This window comes from Brachyistius frenatus, unplaced genomic scaffold, assembly GCF_029030835.1.
Source record: "Brachyistius frenatus isolate BFR_SWC_R1_liver_20210118 unplaced genomic scaffold, ASM2903083v1 Contig_256, whole genome shotgun sequence".
In the NCBI taxonomy this organism is placed as follows: domain Eukaryota; kingdom Metazoa; phylum Chordata; class Actinopteri; family Embiotocidae; genus Brachyistius; species Brachyistius frenatus.
Window position 1 is genome coordinate 232989 of NW_027210855.1, and position 21369 is coordinate 254357.

General features: G+C 51.3%; 1 protein-coding gene across 5 annotated transcripts in view; it reads left to right on the plus strand.

Annotated features, from left to right (window-relative positions):
• Window positions 1-19187, plus strand: part of xirp2a (xin actin binding repeat containing 2a) — a 43630-nt gene extending 24443 nt beyond the window's left edge. For 3 of the 5 annotated variants that reach the window (XM_069721052.1, XM_069721055.1, XM_069721056.1), the window contains 8 exons: window positions 142-287; window positions 4402-4539; window positions 6154-6234; window positions 7009-7078; window positions 7440-7543; window positions 8092-17347; window positions 18864-18997; window positions 19099-19187. In XM_069721052.1, coding sequence (XP_069577153.1) covers window positions 142-287; window positions 4402-4539; window positions 6154-6234; window positions 7009-7078; window positions 7440-7543; window positions 8092-17347; window positions 18864-18958 — 9890 coding nt within the window. In that variant the 3' untranslated portion in view covers window positions 18959-18997; window positions 19099-19187. Of the gene's footprint in view, window positions 1-141; window positions 288-4401; window positions 4540-6153; window positions 6235-7008; window positions 7079-7439; window positions 7544-8091; window positions 17386-18863; window positions 18998-19098 lie in introns of those variants that run through there. The other 2 variants (XM_069721053.1, XM_069721054.1) reach the window with 2 other exon arrangements.
• Window positions 19188-21369: the final 2182 nt, after the last annotated feature.

The window sequence follows — 21369 nt, forward strand, 5'->3', positions numbered from 1 at the left end:
ACTGTCCCTTAAGTCCAATTACTAAATGGCAAAGCTCTGTTGCTGCCTGCATGGACGCACCGAAAGAGTAATGAGTAGGTGGCAAATACCAACGGAGACGTATCGCACGCTAAACGAGTGATGTCGTGTGTGTGTGTGTAGCTGCAGGTAGAGCCGAACCGGGACGCCCCGAGGAGAAGACCCCGAGCGCCGAGGACCCGGAGGCCGAGCCGGTGTCGGTGAAAGAGCGTCTGGCGATGTACCAGGCCGCCGTGTCCAAGAAGGAAGGCGGCGCCGGATCCGCTGCGGTAAGACGACACTTCCTTCGTCTGGCGGGGGGCGGAAGGGGGCGGAGGGGCGAGACGGCGCCGAGGAAAAAAATTCGCCGTCCCGTTCAGAAAAAAACAAAACACGTGTCGACAAGAGGCCTCGGCGGGGCGGCTGGGATTATTTGTCAGCGTGTCATGCGACTCGGTGTAGAACAGTTGGGAAGAAAAAAAAAAAAAACACCCTCCAGAGAGGGAAACGGGCGCCGAGAGAAATCATCCAGCAGTCAGTGAATGCAGCACGAGGCTGCTGTGTCAGCACAATGGGTCCGATAACACAAATGGAAGTCGGAGCAGCAAATCCGAAACACATTTGTTCCGGTATCGTGCTGGTGCACGGCCACGAGGTGCTTTTTAAAAAAAAAATGTTTTCCGCCACTCGATGCAGCACTTCCCCCCCCATTTGCTTTACTTTGCACTCCGCTCGTATCTATGGTAACGCTGCGTCTTTTGTTTTTGTGCTCGAGCTAATTTCCTGAAAGGTTCCCTCATAAATTCATAAGAATTAGCGGGAATCCGACACAATTTAGTCCGATTCCACCGAAGCGCAGTAAATCTGGACTACATTTTATTCCGGTGTTGCTCTTTAGTCCAGGCAGACGTATTTCGACGAGCACAGGTTGTTACGCTGCAAAGATTTAAAAACCCACCGGTCGCCACATCTGAGACATTTGAACTAAAAATTAAAAAAAAAAAAAACGTAATTCAGCAAATTCAGATGAACCCACGCGGCCGGCGCATCAGCAGGACTTCACACATTATTCCTCCTTTAATTAAACCCACCGAAAAAATAAATCCTGAATATCCTCGAGTCATTAGTCATCACCAAGGACGAAAAAGAAGAAAGAAAGAAAGAAAGAAGCCTCGGTGGCTTTGAAGAGCCTGGCATGCGCTTCATGAAGCCAATAACTCTGCGTGAGCGGTTTTTCAGCCGAGGCCATTACAGTCATCTCTAAAATAAATCCCTACCTACTGGAAAACAATCCGCACAGAATCAAGCGTTTAAAAAAAAATATATAAAATTAAAAACGTGTGCATGTTTTTAATAACCAGCAGGGGGTGTCGGCGGACGTTGTCTTTAATTGGACGGCGTGATCATTCCAGATACAGGAGATCGTTCCTGATACAGGAGATCGTTCCTGATACAGGAGATCATTCCTGATACAGGAGATCGTTCCAGATACAGGAGATCATTCCTGATACAGGAGATCGTTCCTGATACAGGAGATCATTCCTGATACAGGAGATCGTTCCTGATACAGGAGATCGTTCCTGATACAGGAGATCATTCCTGATACAGGAGATCGTTCCTGATACAGGAGATCATTCCAGATACAGGAGATCATTCCTGATACAGGAGATCATTCCAGATACAGGAGATCATTCCTGATACAGGAGATCATTCCTGATATAGGAGATCATTCCAGATACAGGAGATCATTCCTGATACAGGAGATCATTCCTGATACAGGAGATCATTCCAGATACAGGAGATCATTCCTGATACAGGAGATCATTCCTGCCGACCGCAATAAGACTGCACAATAACTCACCTCTGGCAAAGTCCATCACACAACAATAACACTGTTGTCTGTGTTCTTGGTTGTTTGTATATAATATATATAGATGTATACTGTACTGTATGTACTGTATATACTGTGCATTTTATATTTTTACTGCTATTTTACTGCTTTCTATTATTCTATTATTATCTATTGCTTCCTGTATGCTGCTGTAGCGAAAAAAATGTCCCCTCGGGGATTAATAAAGTAACTACCTAACCTAACCTACCTAACCTAACCTAACGGCACGTAATGGAGAAAAATACCTCCCAGGTCGCGGGCCAGCGCAGCAACGAGCCACTCGAGGCCGAGGCGTTCACGGACGAGAGGTCGTCGTTAGCGCGGGCTCTCAACATCGCCGTTAAAAGCCTCGAGTGGCTCGTTGCTCCTTTTCTGTTCTTTTATTTGTATTTATTTATGTTGTTTTTTTTAACAAATGGCCGTGACACGTAATTACCCTTTAAAACAAGCGATACTACGGTACATTATATTCCTCCAAACGGAGGCGGCGTGTCGCTTCAAGCTGATCCTGTTGCCGCGATTTGCCGACAACCTCGGTTGATCCTCGCTGTCAGGCTTCGTGTGGCGTCTTGTGACAGCTGAGTGTGTGTGTGGAGGGGGGAGGTGGGGAGGAGGGGGAGGAGGAGGGGTGGGGGAGTGCAGGATCGACCCTTTTTTTTTTTTCTTCTTTTTTTTTTTTTGCAGCTGTTGCGTCCACACTCGGCACGCTTTAAATATAGACGAGCTCTCTCTCGACGGGACAGCGTTCGGCCATCGCTAAGCAACGCGCCTCTCGTGCGAAATAGCCGCGATGGCGAGCGCGTGTTTCGGGTAATACCACTAATTGCAATTTAAAAAAAAAAATGTTAAGCACTTCAAGTAATTGGTAAGACTCGACCTGCTTGTTTCATTAACATTTAAAAACCACAATCTTTCCCAACCTTTGAAAAGAATAAGTTGACCTTTTTGGGAAATAACACTTATTTGCGAGTTGCCATACCCCGTCTGTTAAACAGGACGATGGTTAGCTTAGCTTAGCATAAAGAACGTCCAACGGATCCTAACTTCTCCCCCGAAGCTCACTGATTAACGTCCATCTCTGTTTGTTTAAAACCGTACAAAACGTCCTTTTTTTTGTTTTTTTTGTTTCTTCTTCTTTTTTTTATTCCTTTTTTTTCTTCCCACTCGGTCTTTTTTATAGTTCTAATCAACCGTAATTGGCGAAGCAATTCACAGGCGGTGTTGAATTCAGCTCCTCCGTCTGCATTGATTGTAATTATTCACACCATTCCAAAATTAAGCAGCTGGACGTCCCGCGCGTGTCATCAATGAAGCTTTTCTACCCCCGAAACGGTAAAATATTGATAACACGGTGCCCCGCCGCAAAATGTCACTGACCCAAACTCCTCCGCGGTGAATTGCAGATTGCATTGTGTCCCTCATTTGCATGAGAAAGGGGAAATTGACGAGTGTGTGTTCGACACTCGCGCAGCAGCAGCAGCGAGCTCGGAGATTCTCATATATATTGCAGTTTCCCAGAAGCTATGTATGCCGAAGATGACATATAAATGTTTTATTCGGATCGTAATTGACAATCCCGAAAGGAGATTATTGTATCAAACAGTCCGAGAGCATCTCGCGGGGCGAGGGCCGCGTCCTCCATACCGATGAGCTGCACGAAGTCTCCTCCCCTCCCCGCCCCGTCTTTGCCAAGACATCGGCGCTTTTTGTGTTCCGAGGAATAATCCCTCCCGGTGGCTCGACAGAAAGAATGGAAACAATTTCCGAGCCGCGTCTCGTGAGGTTTTGAGCATGACCTTGACCTTAAACGGCAACTTCCCGTGTCGACGGCATTTGACTGAAAAAGATTTTTTTCATACGTTTTCACCCCAGGGGCGTTAAGATTGCCGCGACCGAATTTCAGGTCGGTCCGATAGATTTTGTGGGAGGAGGTCGTTAAAGTACAACACGTGCAAATCGCCCAAAAATGCCCTCTAAATTCAAAATGTCCGACTTTCCTGTTGAGTTGAGGTCATGGTGCCAAGAGACTTTTTTGTAGATCTAGGTACGATACACACGTCCACGAAATTTCGTGCATGTAGGTGAAAGTAGCCGCGGGGGGGTCTGCAGTTTGGGGGCCGCCAGCGAGCCATTTGGCCACGCCCACTAAAGTACATAATGTTTCACCACGACTGAGGCGTGTGCAAAGTCTCATGACTATTTGAGCATGTCTAAACCCTGAAAAATGTACTTCTTTGGGGAGAATATTAATAACTCTTTGCGATATAATTACCATATATTGGTATATGAGTACCACTTGGTGCTCGGGGCCAAATTAGAATCAGAATTTTCCCCTGATGTTTTTTGTTTCAGCATAAATAAATCTATAAAAAAAAAAAATCCCACGTAAACTGCCCCGCCGTTTGATCTGCGATACGTACACAGGTGGCTTCCCGGGTTTTAATTCGATGTGTGTTGTTCCCTCCCCCTCTCCCCGCCCCCACCCCCCTCCTCACCCCCGCCGCCGCCGGTAGATGATGGATGAGTCGGAGGCCTGCTCGCTGCCGGGCGGCCTGGCCAGCGTGAAGAGGCAGTTCGAGAGCCAGGAGTTCGCGTCGTCCTCGTCGCAGTCCAGCGTGACCCAGTTTCACTTCCAGCAGAGATCCGTCCAGGTGAGGCGAGCATGAAGTCACGTGCGCTTGATTTTATTCAGAATAGACGAGCTCGACACGCAAGAGTCGGTCGGCGCCACTTCCGCTGATACGGAGGCAAAGCAGCGAGCTTATCTTACATTTGCATGGAGCGTAAAAACGTGAACCATGGAAACGTGCGGCCAAGCCCAGTCCAGGGTAACCAAATTTGCCTCCCAACGCATGTAATGGTCGCTAATTAATTTACTTATTTGTCGAAGCCAAACCAAAAAAAACAAACCTGAATGTTGAGTGTTGTGTCTGGGGAGCTGTTTCTTGGTTGGTCAATTAAATCTTTTGGGTTTTTTTTTGTTTTGTTCTGCTGCTGTGAAAGAAAGAGTCTAAAAATTAAAAATTATTTTTATGTTAAGTGAATTCAACCTTGTTGACTTCATTTTTTATTAAACGCAAGAGTTATACATTTTTTTTTATTATTATTTTTTATCAAACTCTCAGCCAGACAGCAGATGAGCATATTTCCTGCATTAAATATAAACTATTTAATACATACCATTAAAAATACGCTATGCTATTTTATTTCCTCCTCTTTAAAAGACGAGATGAATCAATGAATGATTTACATTCGTCTGTCGCTCTTTATTGGTGAAAGTTGGCTGAGGCGTTGCGGCGGGTCAAATCAAAGATGGGGGAGGGTGTGTGTGTGTGTGTGTGTGTGTGTGGGGGGGGGGGTGCACCTTGAACTTTTCGCTCGTCCGTGAGGAAAATGCCAGAACGCGTTAGCAGCAGCCCGATCGCAGTGAAGTAAGGTCAATTCTGCCTCTACACGCCCCCCTCCCCTTCCCACCCCCCCCCCCCCTCCGCTCTCCTCCTCCTCCTCCTCACCCTCCATCTGCTCATTCAGATGAGATGGTGGAAGCAGAGTGGATTCATCGAGGAGTGCGAGGACCTCACTGAATGCTAAATTTGACATCGGCGCTCATAAAAGGGGAAAAAGAAAAAAAAAAAAAAAAAACATGTCTGAGTCTGTTTGATCGAGTTATTGCTTCTCGGCTGCAACACTTGCGAGCCGCCCCCCCCTTCCCCCTCCCCTCCTTCCTTCCCCAAGTTTTTGTCCACAGGCGTAGTGATGCCCAAAGCCCTGTTTTACATCGTGAAGAGACGTGCTCACACTGACATAAGTGGTTCCAGGAGCGCAGAACCTCCCATGCATCTTTCACGTTGACAGCGGCGGGTTACGAGCGCAAATATCACATTCCTCTTTCGTCTCCTTCAAATTGGACGACGCCCGGGCGGAAGGAAGTGGCTGATGCAGTTTTGTACAGTTCCTAATGCTATTTTCTCTCCCGAAGCGCTTGAAATCCTCCTTTAGCGGAATTCAAAACCCAGTAGCTCCCCGGGAAGCAGCGCTGTAATGGGAAAAACATTTGTTACCGGCCATGGAGGGTTTTTATTATTTTTCATTACCGAGCTTCTTTTTTTTTTTTTTTCATCGATATAGAAATGACCTACTCTCCCGCTGTCTCTTACAGCTCGCAGTCGTGCGGCGATAAAAAAGCCAGTCGCGTGCCGTCCTCCCCGTCTTTGCGTGTGTGTGCGCCGAGTCGCCGTGTCCACATTTCTTCTGTGATTTGACAGGAGGTGTCGAGCTCCTCGGAGGTGACGGTGAGGAGCAGCGCCAGAGAGGTCGCCCCCGCCGCGACCCTCTCTCGACAAGAGGTATTTGACAGCAGCCACTGGACACACTATATCTCACGGCTTCGTGTACGCCGGTGGCGCCGCCGGGATTTCATCCCGTCGAACGCACGGCGACACAACAAGCCTCGAGTGAACGTTGTTTTTGTTTGCTCCTTTCTAGGTTATTGCTGACGGCGTGAACTGTAAATAAAAAGTGGACGGGGCTTCCGGCTCTGAAAAATGAGGCCGCGTAATGCGGAAGTGCCTTAAACTGCAATACGCAGCCCCACTAGAGGTCGTCTCCAAAAAAAATAAAAAAATAAAAAGCCTCCATAGACTCCCATTCAACTTCTCTCATAACATGCTCAGTCAGTAATTTTGTTTTTAAGTTTTCTGTATGTCCTTCGCTAAATTCACTCTCCCAGATTGCTTTTCCGGCGGTTCGTCTGAAAATAATCTCGTCATTAATTGTGAAGCAAGCCTAAAAAAAAAGACGGGGTTTTTAGTGGTTTCCAATCAGGCGGCGGTGGACCAATCAGCGGCCTTCGGTGCGTTTGCGTCGTTTTGTGAGTGGACGCGGCAAGAACTGAGATCTGTTGTCGTCACGGTTTTATTTTCAGGCTGGGATGTTAAAAACCGGAAAAAAAAAAATCGATTACAAAATAAAAAACTCGTGAAAAAAATGGATTACGGCTAGTGGCGCCATTGATGTACGTTGTGTTGAAAATTTGCTCTTTACTTCTCACCCGTTGCAAACAGTCAGAGCCTCCAGTGAAGCTGCCAATATGCTAATGATTCACTGCCATCTTTTCACAGGTGCTCCATGATCAAAGACTCCACCATAACAATGTGGCCGCCAGTTACGGGGACCATTACAATGAAACAGGTTATTCTGCTCATGCTTTTTATATTGTAATTTGCACGTTTTTATCACAGTGCTCCGTGTGTCCTGTATATTAATGATTGTTCCCACCGAGGGCTGAATAAGGGATGAGCTGTGAAAATGAGTTGGAGTGCAGATGATTTTTCTATTCAGTGCGTAGCAGCAAATCTAATCAGAGCAAAGTCAGGAAGGTAAAATATTGGAAAGTGGAAATTGGGCAATCACCGCTGCATGGTTTCAGAAAATGAAAACTATTCAGGTTTTTAATGAAATGATTTATTTCTCTTTCCAATCCCTCTGAGCTCTGGTCCTCCCTCACTTCGAATGACTTAATGAGGCAGCCTTCTTCTTCTGTCTAATTCAGTTATGCTTGTCGGAGGAGAGGACCTACCAAAGGTTTCCACCCAGGCTTTGAAGCAGCAGTATGAAAAAACTATTGAGGAGGCTGCACCAGCCAAGGAAATTAAGGTAATGATGCTGTCTGTTTATCTGAATAGATGCTAGTTTTTTTGTTTTGTTTTTAAAAAAAAATTTTTTATGAGGCGTCAGTATGAATATGAGCCCACATCATGAAATCATCAGAAGGAAATTGCGCATGCCACGAGTTGATGGAGAATAAATTGGATTGGATAAATGACCTCATGTCATTACTTAGTCTTTTTTCTTTTCTTTTTTTCCCCACTGTGTTAAAAAAGGAAAAAACCCAGACTAAAACAAGAACTCGCATTACTGTCTGCGGTTCAATGAGTGTTTCAATCAAGTCAGTAATTAAGAACACGCAAAAACATCTAGTGACAGATTCGAGATGTGTTTGCACACTTACATTCAAATTAGGGTTGTTTTTGGGTGTTTTAGCTTCGGAAAAATAACTTTTCCAGTAATTATCATTTGAGGTTGAAAGTTGATGCTTCATTTCTTAAATTACTCTCAAAGCTTTTCTATGTTTTTCGATTATTTCCATCTACTCTACCCTCGTCGTCCCTCTCTGGGTATCTAAAACTCCCTGTGAACCACAGGTTGATGTGGATTTCAACCAGTTTCAGTGGGTGCCAGTAAACCAGTCCACCAAAACTTCGGCTACGACGAGCTACGAAGCGTCCTCCACTGTAAAGACCGCCGCCTCTTCGTCGGTAACGTCATCGGTGGCTTACGAGGCGACGGACCATTTCCCTCCGCCGCCTTCGAACCTACTGCAGGTATCACAAGACATCCCTGAGTACAGTGTCCCCGCCCAACCTCAGGACTCTGCCTCTCAGCAGAAGTACACTGTTAGCAAAGAACAGTGCTTTAAAAACAAGAGCTTGGCCGAACTGAAGCGCCTCTACAAGCACATTCATCCCGAGATGCGCAAGAACCTCGAAGAAGACTTCTTGAGTCAGCTGTCCGAAGCCGAAAAGGCCGAATTGGAAAGCAAGGAAATGGCGGGTGACGTCCAGCAGGCGTGCTACATGTTCGAAAATGACGGCAACGGCTCGAGTAAGTGTTCGAGCCCCGACAGAGAATACCTGGAGTGGGACGAGATCCTCCGAGGCGAAGTGCAGTCCATGCGCTGGATGTTTGAAAACAAGCCGCTGGACACGATCAAGGACGACACCCCGGACGAAAACGAGGCGATCAATATCGCCCAGCAGGAAATCATCGCCGGCAAAGATGTCAGGCACACAACTTGGATGTTTGAGACTCAGCCCATGGACGCGCTGGGGACGGAGACAGCCGACACAACCGAGCAGTCGGACAAACAGAGGGAGCTCGCGCGAGGCGATGTCCGCACTGCGACGTGGCTTTTTGAAACGCAGCCACTCGACTACCTGAATAAGATCTACCAAGAAGACGAGCGGGAGATGGATGCCGCGAAAGAAATCACCGGCGGCGACGTCAAAACCGCCAGGTATCTGTTCGAGACCCAGCATCTGGACTCCCTGGGGAAAACGGAAACCGTCGAGGAAAGTCACTTCCTGAGCCTTAAGTCCGAGCTGGAGGAGATTAAGGGCGAAGTGAAGACGACCACCCGCAGGTTTGAGACGCAGCCCATGTGTGTCATCAGGGGGGACGCGGGAGAGATGCTGGAAATCACCACCATCCGAAGGGAGGAGACCGAGAGAGGAGACGTGAAGACGTCGCGCTGGATGTTTGAAACCCAGCCTCTCGACATGATCAACAAAGACCCGGCCCAGGTGAAGCTGATATGTGGTATTTCCATGGAGGACAACCTCCAATGCGGCGTCAACAAAGGTAGGTGGCTGTTCGAGACGAAGACTCTCGACACCATCAAGGACGAGGAATGGGAGTGTTCTCTGAAGCAAAAGGAAGAAATAATTGGAGCTGATGTCAGGAGGCACTGTCTTGTTTTTGAGAGCCAGCCTATGGATACCCTGAAAGACAACGCCAACGCTCGACCTTTGCCCTCCGAGGAGATCGTAGGAGGTGACGTTCGATCGGCCAAGCATCTGTTCGAAACGGTGCCCATAGAAAACCTGAAAGAGCTGCCGGAAGTGGGGAAACTCAAGAAAACGGTTGCATCCGAGGAAGAAAAGGGCGATGTGAGGCATCAAAAGTGGGTGTTTGAAAGCCAAGCCCTGGAGAATATAAGGGAGGAGAAGAAGGAGGTTACAAGAACTGTGAACATCGAAGCCCTCGACAAAGGAGACGTGACAAACTATAAAGAAAGGTTTGAAAGCATGGATTTAAGTAAATGCGAAGGAGCGCAGAGGATACAGGTCGAAGGTGTCACGAGTGGATCCGTCAAGTCCAACAGAGTCCTTTTCGAGTCCACCCCGATGTACGCGATGCAAGACAGCTCCGGCCATTACCATGAGGTGAGGACGGTGAGGCGTGAGGAGATTGTGAAGGGAGACGTGCGCAGCTGCCGGTGGATGTTTGAAACGCGTCCCATTGACGAGTTTGACGAGAGCATCAGTAAGTTTCAGATCATCAAAGGCATATCCAAGGAGGAGATCGAGTCGGGGGATGTCAAAACGGCCAAGTGGCTGTTCGAAACTCAATCGCTTGACGCCATCAAATCTTTCAGCAACGGTGAGGACGAAGAACTTAAAAGTAAGGAAGGTATTGAAATCGAGAAAGGGGACGTGAAGACGTGCAGGTGGCTATTTGAGACTCAACCGATGGACGTTCTGTACGAAAAGGTGGAAAAAAGTGAGTCTGACGTTGAAGAAGTTAAAAAAGGCGACGTGAAAACGTGCACTTGGCTTTTTGAGACCCAAACGCTGGACAACATACGCGACCATTCAGAGTCCGAGTCCGAGACCATCCTGAAAACCTGCACGGTAAACCAAGAGGACATCCACGGAAAAGACGTGCGACTGGCTCGATTCCTCTTTGAGACGGAGAATCTGGAAAACATCGTGGGCGAGGACGGCGGCTCCTTCAGGAGGGTCACCAAAATCGACATCCTCTCGGGCGACGTTTCGAGGATGAAGTACATCTTCGAGAATCGCTCCTCCGACATCATGAGCTCCACCTCCGAGGAAACGATGCAGAGGCTGAAGACGAGTCAGGCCGAGGACATCCAGAGGGGGAACGTGGTCAACTGCACCTGGATGTTCGAGAATCAGCCGATCGACGCCTTCAGTGACGAAACCACGGTGGCGAAAGAAATCCGTACCGTGACCGATGTTCGGGGGGGCGACGTCGATAAAGGTCGCTTCACCTTTGAGACGTTCTCTCTGGATCAGATCAAAGAGGAATCCTCTGAGACGGATATTTCAAAACTCACCAGTATCTTTAGAGGTGAAACAGAGAGAGGCGACGTGAAAAATTACACCATGATGTTTGAAACTCAGCCGCTTTACGCCATCTGTGACAAGGAGGGCCATTATCACGAAGTAACGACAGTGACTAAAGAGGAAGTCATGAGAGGAGATGTGGTGGGGGCTCGGTGGCTGTTCGAGACAAAGCCTCTGGATTCAATTAGAGATTCAGAGGAGGTCTATGTTATTAAAGCTGTGACCGAAGAAGGCATCAACAAAGGAGACGTGAGCTCTGCCCGTTGGAGGTTTGAAACGCAACCCCTGGATGAAATTACGGAGGAAATAAAAGTGCGCTCGAAGACAGTCGGCGATATCCAAGGCGGCGACGTGAAGACGAACACGCAGCGATTCGAGACTGACGAAATGTCTCAAAAGTACATCAGAACCGTTAGCGTGAGCGAAATCCAAAAAGGCGACGTCAGATCTGCCACGTGGATGTTTGAAACCCGGACAATAGACGAGATCCGCGGCGAAGGCGCTGAGTACGATGGCATGGAGCGAGTGACAAAAGAGGAGGTGATGAAAGGGGACGTCAAACAGTCTGTGTGGCTCTTTGAGAAGCAGCCCCTCGACAGTATCAAAGAGACAGACGGCACCGAGCTTGTCGTTGCGAAGGAGGAAATCCCACAGGCCGATGTGAAGACGACAACATGGCTATTTGAAAGCACCCCGGTCCACGAATTCAATGAGAGCAGCGTGGAAAAGACAGAAATAATCGGTAAAAGCATCAAAGAGACGCTTGAGGAACTTTACTGCCGGAAAATGGTGGACTCTCAGGGTATTCTCATCGAGGCAGATGAGATCGGCGACGTCCGCATGGCGAAGTATAAACTCATGAACCAGGACGCTCCACAGATCCAAAAAGAAGAGATTCTCCGAGGGGATCTGAGCAACATAATGATGAACCTCCTGAACAGCAGCGAGACCACAGAGAGGGCGATAACTATTGACGAGGAGGAGCGTGGTGACGTCAACACCACCGTGAAGCGGCTGCTTAACCAGGAACGGGGAATCAACATTGAAAAAGAGGAAATCGTCCGCGGTGACATTCAAGAGGCCATGAACAACCTGCTCCAGAACGAAAGCTCCTCCAAGCGCGGCATCCTGATTCAGGAGGACGAGAGAGGAGACGTGAGGATGACTATCTATTCCCTCTTGAACAAAGGGGAGAGGGCGAGCGCGGAGAAAGAGGACGTCGTTCAAGGGAACGTCAGCAGAACTCTTCATCGCCTGCTTTCCAACTCGGTCGGAGAGGACTCCAGAAAAATACGGGTCGGGGACACCGAACGGGGGAACGTCAGCTTTTACTCCACCTGCATCGAGTCCGGAGCCTTGGATTACCTGAAGCAGCTCCAGTACGAGCCCGACGAAGACCGGGAAAAGGTGCAAAAGGAGCGTATCATCGGCGGGGACGTCGAAGAGGCCAAAATCCTGCTGCGGAAGAATCAGCAGGAGATCGGTCGCACGGTGGCCGAGGTCGATATCGTTCCCGGCGACGTGTGCAGTAATGTCAAAGTCTTCATGACGGAGCCCAATGTGACCTTCAGAAACCTGGAGAAAATGGACATCGTTAAAGGTGACCTTAACGCCGCCCTGGACTCACTGACCCAAGCCATCAATCAGAAAGTGGCGATAGAGAAAGAGGACGTGGTGAAGGGAGACATACCGACCACTTTGAAGTCTCTGGTGGAGGCCCAGCATCAAGCCAAAGACATGGAAAAGCCCGAAATCGTCAGGGGAGACATCCGAGGTGCTCTCGAGTCACTGGAGAAATCCGCATCCACCAAAACGGAAGCGACCGTTGAAGATTTGGTGCCAGGTGACGTCATAGGGACCCTGAAGTCCCTGGAGGAGGCGAAGCAAGCTGTGAAAGAGGTGGAGAAGGAAGAGATCGTCAAAGGTGACATTCACACCGCCATGCAAAGTTTGCACGAGGCGTCGAGCGAGAAAAGGATTTGCCAGCACCAAGTGAGCGAGCAGGGCGATGTCAAAGCCACCATCCAGTTGCTGCTGGAGCCGTCAACTTCTCCGAGGACGCAACGCAGAAGGAGCATCGAAGGAGACGTGAAAACATCCATAAAATCTCTCTACGAGGGGCCGGAGACGTCACAGATGGAAAAAGAGGAGGTCGTAAAAGGCGACGTTCAAGGAGCGATAAAGTGTCTGATGCAAAGAAAACAGTATTCGCACACCAAACGGACGTATCCTCCCAAGAAAGCGAAAGCGCCCGTGACAAATCCATTAACTGCAAAGCAAGTGGAGCGTGAATGCTTACGCGAGGCTAAGAGTGATAGTGTCGCAGCCAATCCGGCCCCCACTGTGAAAAACCTCTCTCAGAGCGGTGAGTCACAGAAGCACACACAGAGGCACCACGAAAGCAAATCGTTGAAAACGCAGGTAACAACCCGAGAGGGCCACTCCGTCACTGTAGTCAAAACAGACAACACAACAGGGGCCTCTCAGCAGAAGAGCATAAAAGAGCAGAAGCAGAAAGCGCCGCCCCCGCAGAAAACACAAGCTCCTAAGCCTCTTACGATGAAGAATAAACAAAAGACTAATGACGATCAAACGGAGACGAAAGCGGCCGGCGCGAACGTGACGAAAGAGCTGCAGAGCGCGTCGCAGGCAAGCGTTTCAAGCGCGCAGACGAGCGAGACCGAGACGGTTAAACGGGTGCGGACCGCGGCGACGGAGAGGACCGTCGTCACGCGCGAGCTTTACGCGGCCGCGTCGGAGCGAGCGTCGACCTGTCGGACGCAAAGCGAGAGCGGCGCCGTCGCGCAAAAGCAGAGCGTCAAAAGCGCAAAGGTGGAGCACCGCGACCTCGACGCGAGGGCGAAAGGCGCGGTCAAAAAGGCGAAGCCGGAGATCCACTTCCCGCCGCCGCCCTCCTCGCCGCCTCCGCCCTCGGAGTCAGAGCTCTCCCTCCCACCGCCGCCGCCGCCGGTGACGGAGAGCCCTCCGTCCCGACCGTCCATCGCGAGGCAGGACAGCGACCTCCCGCCGCCGCCGCCTCCGCCGCCACCCGCCGAATGCATGAAGTCGGAACCGGACTTTTTCCCTCCTCCTCCTCCGCCCCCTCCTCCTCCGTCATCCTCCGCGGGCGGGCAAGATTTCCTCCCTCCGCCTCCCTCGCCGCAAGAGCTCAACGTGCCGCCTCAGCCGCCTCCGCCCGCGAAGCCGGGGAAGCCCGTCGGCAAGCCTTTGTTCAAAGTGCCCAAGCAGCCGGAACCGCAGAGGCAGCCCATCCAAGTGAAACCCAAGTGGCAGAAAAAACAACCGACGCCTCCACCGCCTCCACCTCCTCCACCTCCTCCACCTCAGCTCCCTGCCGATCAGGAAACCGCAGCGTCGACACTCCGTAAAGAAGAAGCTCGAGTTCAGGAGGTGAAACGGGAAACGACCCGACAGATCGAAACGCGCAGTCAGAGCGAACTGGCGGTGGCGGCGGTGCCGACAAAAATACCCGGCGTCCCGGTGGGGAAGCTGGCGCAAAAGCAGAGCCCGCAGACGCCAAGGAAAGTGTTCGCCCCTCCCGTCAAACTGCCCCCGCCTCCGGAGCCGGCTCCGGACCCAAAACCGAGACCTTACGCCCGCAAATTTAAAACCCCCCTCATGCTGGCAGAGGAAAGGTTTCGCCAGCAAAAGCTCGAGCAAGACGAAACGGAGAGGAGCAGAGTCACTACTCCCACCTCTCCGCCTGTCAATTTACAATTCTCTGATGCCTGCGTTGAGCCTCCTGCAGCAGAGAAAGCTGAGAAAGAAGAGGCAAAGGAAAAGACTGAGGGAGCTCCGGCCGTTTCCAAAGACAGACCGGTGGCACAGGACGTACCTGCCAAGAAAAGCTCGTCCCAGATCCCTTTGAGTAAACCTTTGATCGCAGCTGTAAATAAGAAATCATCTTTGAACGCATCCTCGAATAAAAAGCAACTTTGCAGCGAGCGCGCCTCGGAAAAAATCCACACCTCGATGGAAGACGTTAAAAAGGGTCAAGCTGCGGCCGACAGTCGGAGCGTTTCCGTTTCTCAGTCTCACCGCGAGGCCTCGGACGAAGCGGTCTCGTGCTCGAGCGCGGTCACCTCGTCAGTCACGGAGCAGCGGCAGTTTATTAAGAAATCCAGCGCCAGGTCTGTCGCCGCCACACAGAGCGCCGTCCGGGAAAATGTAAATCTTCAAAGCCAGGCTGCGGTCACATTGAAAGCTGAAGATGTAAAGAATATTAATGCGCCTCTGACACGGGAGGGGAAAATGAGTCCCTCTCTACCCACTAAAATACCAAAGGTAACTTCGAGTTTCAAGGTGAAAACCTTCAAGACGCCGGCGGAGAAGAGAGAGGACAGATGCGACAGTTCGGGACGAAAGGAAGTGACGAAAAGCGAAATGCACGTGCAGCGGGAGGAAAGCGACGTGTCGCAGAGGCGTGAAACCAAAGTGAACGTGGGGGTCGACCCGCCGGCGGCGGCGGGAGCGGAGACGGGGACGGAAACGCACGCGAAAGAGAAGACGGCTCCGCCCACGAAGGACGTCGAGGCGGCGGACGTTCGCGCGGGACGGGGAAAGCAGCCGCTGCGGAATGAGAGCGAGGCCAAGCCGTCGCCGTCGCTGTCGGTTACCATTGCGGCGGGCCGTCAAGGGCGAGGCCACGTGTCCGTCTCCCACGGTCGGCAGAGCGTGAAGGCGGAGCACGTTCAAAGGCACGAGGAGGTGGAGGTGGTGGTGGTGACTGAGAGCGTGGCGCAGCACGGCCATCACGGGCAAGAGACTGTTCAGAGGCAGCGGACGACGCTGCAAGTGGAGGCGAAGGAGGTGAAGGAGGCGAAGGAGCCGAAGGAGGCGACGGGAACGACGGGCAAAAGGGCCCGCAAAGACGAGGCCCGCCCGGACGAGATGACGGATTTACAGAAGTGCAGCGCAATGCAGGAGCTGCTCGCTCGAATGAAAGAGCTGGAGGGCGCGCCGAGCAAAATAGACGCCGACGCCGTCAGGATGATTATAAGCGAAGTCCCCGACTGGGTGATGGGCTCAGACGAGAAGAGGAATCTGGGGGAAATTGCGAAACAGCAGAGCAAGAAGAAGTTGAAAGAGATGATGATCTACGTGAAAAACATCGTTCAAGCCAAGCTCACATTTGTGGAGAGAAACATGACAGTGGAGGAGAAGGAGGAGAAGGAAGAGAAGGAGGAGAACGAGGAGCTGGCGACGACGCCGCCGCCGCCGGTGCCTCCGAGACCGGACAGGAAAGTCGTCGCCGGGGCAACGGCGAAGATTTCGAAAATCAGCGTCGGCTCGACGAAAACGGTGGTGAAAGAGAAAAAGTCGTACCAGGAGAGCAAAGTGCATCGGGAGTGGAGCGAGGCGGCGGACCGTCGGCTCTCCTCCCCGCTGGCGAGCATCCGCACGCCGTCGCCGACTTTCATCAGCATCGAGTCACGGCGGGTCGACTCGCCGCTGGGAGTGACTCCCTCCCCGCCGCCTCACAAGTCCGTCGGGACGCCTCCACCTCCGCCGCGCAAGTCCTACACGCCCACGTCGGCCTTCAGCAGGGCCACGCCCTCGCCCACCCCGGGCCGCTCGGAGAAGCTGACGAAGCCGAGGGACGCCGCCTCCAAGCTCGCCCGCGAAACCACCCCCCCGCCCCCGCCGCCGGTCGGCGAACGAGAGCGGCCCTCTCCGTTCGGCGACGGGGGGGTTCCCGGCGAGAGATCGGAGCCGGGCGCGGCGGACGTCGCGGAGGCGGGGGACTCGATGTTGACGGTCAAGGACAAAAAGTCTTTCTTCGAGGAGGCGCAGCGGGCCGAGGCGATCCGCTCGTACCCTCGGAAGGATCCCATCGACATCCCCGAACGTCTGGGAGCCGACGCCGAGGACGCCCCCGAAGCCGCGACCGCAGACCTTCTGAAGGAGGATCTCCCGAGAGTCGATTTATCAAAGCTGGTGAACAAATTTGAATCTCCAAAACCCAAAGTTTACACCCGGAAAGATCCCATCGTCATAACGGAGCGGCTGGGCAGCGACGCGGAGGACGCGGAGGCCGACCCGCACGCGCCGAGACCCGACGACATGCCGACGTTCCACGTCAAAGCGATAAAGGACGTGTTCGAGACGGGCGAGCACGGCTCACAGGCGGCCCGGGAGCTGCGGGAGCAGATCGAGCGGAGGGAACCCGACTCGGCCCGCGCCGAGCTGGCGGGTCACTCCGAGACGACGCGGGTCACCGAGCAATTCTGCAGCGTTGACGACTTCGGCCACGTGACGACGGAGACGAGGAGCGAGGTGCACTCGGGGAGCCCGGCGACCCGCGGCAACCCGCCGTCCTACGCCGACGTGGTGCGGGGCGCCGTCCCCGCGGTGGACGTGCCCCCCGACACCTCCACCGAGGAGCTGCTCCGCAGCTTCCAGCAGTCGTGGGCCGAGAGCCAGGGGGTTTTCCAAAACCTCGGCTTCAGCGTCACGGAGCAGCGGACCTCGCAGATCGTCACGCGCCAACAGGAGACCGTCGTGACGGGTAAAACGAGGCATGAAGGATGCTGAGCGGGCGTGACGGTGTGTTTTTTAACTTTGCCTTGCGTGTGTGGAGATTGTTTTTGAAGCACCGGCTGCATTGTGTGGAAAAACAAACAGACACTTTGACGCGGTTGTTTTATGTCACTTGATTTTCTTTTCGTGTGTTTTCTTTTTCATCGGAGACTGAAACTCGGAGCAGCTCGCCGTTTCACACTTTTTAATATCCACAGGTTCCACTTTGTCCCGTTGATTCGGGGCGTCTTGACGTGTGACGCCGCCAACGACGTATTGAACTAATAACTCTCACGCCGGAGAATTGCTCGAAACGTCTCCGGCGAGAGGAGAGGGAATACTTTTTGATTTGAATTCGTTCCGACGGGAGTTTTTAAATAGAGTAACTCAAAAACATTAAAGTAACAACATTCTCGAGAAGAGCACGTCAAGACAAATCATTCTTAAAAAAAAAAAAATAGACTTCTCTCCCGTCGTACGTGTTTCTACCGTGCACCTGATTGTGAATCCGGATCGTGTCGATCCACTTAACACCTGCAATTGAATGTTGTTTGCTGATAATAACCAATGGTATTTGTCCTTTTTCTTAACACTGGTAAATATCCTGATACGTGACATCGCGCCCGAAGCGTGTGAATACACTTGTTTAATCCACCTGAGGAGAACACCCGAGCATGGTCACGTGACTAGAAAATACACAAAGTGACGTATTTCGTTTACGTGACAGACGTAACGGTTCTTACGCAAAAGGGATTATTTTAAACCCAATCGGTGAACCAAGGAACATTAGAGACTTTTCACGCCTCGGCGAGGCAAAACGTGACACTGACACGGCTCCCTCTGCTGGCCGGGCGGGTGTATTACACGCTTTGGAGCGATATCGGGGTCGTCTGATCATTTTCTAACAATTTAATGGGAAGTTTCCTGGAAAGAGATAAAAAAAAAAAAAAAAAAAAATGTTTTTGTTGTTTATTCATTGTTTAAAACTTGATACTCCATCTGTGTGAAATTCACATTCTGCGTTGCAATAATTGACACTATTTTTTTTTTTTTTTTGGTGATATTTCACCGAAATCAACACATGGTTAGTTTTCCAAGAATAAATATCATCCGTGAGGGAAAAAAAGTGAAAATGTTCCAGCGACAAAGGAGCTTCTCCTTCGCCTCACTTGCTTCTGGTAGGACAAGCACGTAGTGAAAGCAAAATGTCGGTGAAGCTTACAAATAGATGCTTACGAAATTGACGAGATTTTTTTTTTTGTTATCTGTATTCTTGCACTATTACGTGTTTTTGTTTTTTTTAAACCAGCTGAAATCTCAGAAAATGGAGAATTAAATATTCTCTTCCCATTTCATTAGCGTCCGTTCTGATGAGCACATATTTATTCATTCATTCAAAATGCACCAGATCACATATTTCCTTCCAAGAAAATACCAACACATTTGTGGTGGAATTACAATTGACCCGTAAACTGACAAATACGTCTGTCTTTTCTTTTTTGCAGAAAATTCGAATTCCAGACTCCGAACTGTGCAGGGCGTGTCGGAAGAGGGTGTACCCCATGGAGTCGCTGATTGCAGACCAGCAAAACTTCCATAAAAGCTGCTTTCGCTGTGAGCACTGCAGAGGCAAACTGAGGTGAAACATCGTCGTCTGGTTTGGCCTTTTTTGAAATTTTTGATCTCACACTATTTTAATCCCTCTTTTTTTTAATTAATTAATTAATTTTTTATCAATAGTCTCGGCAACTACGCCTCTCTCCATGGACGGATGTACTGCAAGCCACACTACAAGCAACTGTTCAAGTCCAAAGGAAACTACGACGAAGGATTTGGACAAAAACCGCACAAAGAACTCTGGAGTAATAAAAACCAGCAGAATTCCATCGTGAAATCGCCGACACCTGAAAGGAAAGTCGCGGATCCCAGACATCCGACGGCTCCGAGCGCCGTGGTTCCTCCGGATAACCACGTCGTCAAATTAGCGGACGAGAGTAAAAAACCCACCAGTAAGATTTCAGTCGTGTGGCCCCCCCAGGAAGATTCTCTGAAGAAGCCCTTCACTATCGAGGAGGAGTTGAAGTTGGTGAAGCCGTTGTGGCCCCCGAAGGAGGACGACCACCTAAACCGGCCGGTCGGCGAGGCCGGCGTCCCCGCGGTTACGGCGCAAAATGGACCCCAGGAAGGCAACGAGGTGCACGAGAGCGTCTGCTCGTCAGAGGGCGTGAAGAAGGTCGAGGGAACGCCGGCGGAGTGCGACGCCGCCGCCTCCCGCGCGCCCGTGGCCGCGCACTCTTGGGCAACCGAAGAGTCGAACCGCGGCTCGGGAGCGGCTCCCGAAACGGACTCCGAAGTGGATCCCGGAGCGGCGGCGGCGGGAGAACGAAGCGGAGACGGGAGGGAGGCGAGCGGCGAAGGAAGTGCAGGAAAGGCAGAGGAAGTGAGAGCAAACGGGCAAGAGAGTGAAAGCCGGGAGGAGGTGGGGGGAGAGGAGAGGAACGGCGGCACGAACGACGGAGGGGCGGTGAAGGTCACGCTAATAGACGGGGAGGCGACGGACGCAAACTCCAACAACAACAACAACAACAGTAACGGCCGGGCAGCGTTCCACCGAGACGCGCTGAGCGACGCCGAGGAGACGGAGGACTGGCTGCTCTTTTTCACGACCGATTCCTCCCGAAGCCGCGGAGAGTCCGACCGGATGCCAAGCGAGGTGCCGCGGCCGGCGCGGAGCGACGACGCCTTCGTGCCAGCCGGTGCCAAATGTGCCACAGACCGCCACTCGGACGGCGGTCTCTTCGCGGAGACGGCCGGCGGCGAGCCAAAGACGAGCGCGTCCTTGAGCTTCCTCGAGGACATTTTCGCCGGGCTGAGCGCGAGCGGCTCGGGCCCGCTGTCCGATTTCGGATTCGACGTCTTCGGCGGGTCGGCCGGGGAGAGGCCGCAGGCGGCGGCGGTGACGGACGACCTTTTGGATTTCGGAGACGTGAAGGGAGAGGACGTGAAGGGAGAGGACGTGAAGGGAGAGGACGTGAAGGGAGAGGACGAGAGCTTCGTCTTCGGCGCTTCCTCGTGGCCGGAGGACGACGGAGCGCTGACGGTGGAGGAGCAGATCAAGAGGAACCGATACTACGACAGCGAGGACAGCGAGGACTCATAAGCAACATATAATTTCACACACGTGTCCATGGAGAGACGAACTGCTCTGATTTCTTTTCTTTTTTCTTCTTTTTTTTGTACTGAGTTTAAAAAAAAAAAAAAAAAAAAATCTCTTTTAATCACCATCTAGCTTTTGTTTGATTGTGAACGCACCTGGTGTGCAAAGAAATGGAAATTCTTTTATGTTACTTTATGCATCTTTATATTTTTCGCCGACTCATCTAAACACCGCTAAAACCAAAAACCGCAACATGTGCATTAATTACAAACTGTTGGGTTTTTTTCACCCCCCCCCAACGAATGGCTTCCTTTTGTGTCGGAATGAAGACGTTTTTTTTTTTTCCCATTTCTATTATGTGTCTTCTGGTTGAAATAAAGCTGCACCGACTCCACACTATACGACTTTTGTAATCAATGAGCGCAACAGACAAGCGGGAGCAGTAATGGTACTTAGCTGTATCCCCTTCAGTGGGGCCCGACCGCCTTGATGTATCGCCCACCTCGACGACACGGTCCGGCTGAGATCTCCTCGGCGAAAAAGACGTATTGATTTTCACTGATAGAGCAGGCCTGTTGTAGGAGTTACAGATTTTTCCATTAGGTGGCTTTTGTCACCTCTGGCAGATCCCCCCTTCTCCCCTCCACCACCCATCCCACATATCCTCCTCTTTCTCTCAGTTACAACTTGATCACATGGTGGGAGGGGGGGGGGTAATTGGCTGCAAATAGAAAGATTCTGCAGTGTTAATTACAGCAGCAGTATACCGACGCTACTTTGTGCCGGGAGATGCTTTAAATGCTGGAAGTCGGCGCTTTCGGTACCCCCCCCCCCCCCCCGAAACTGCACTTTTG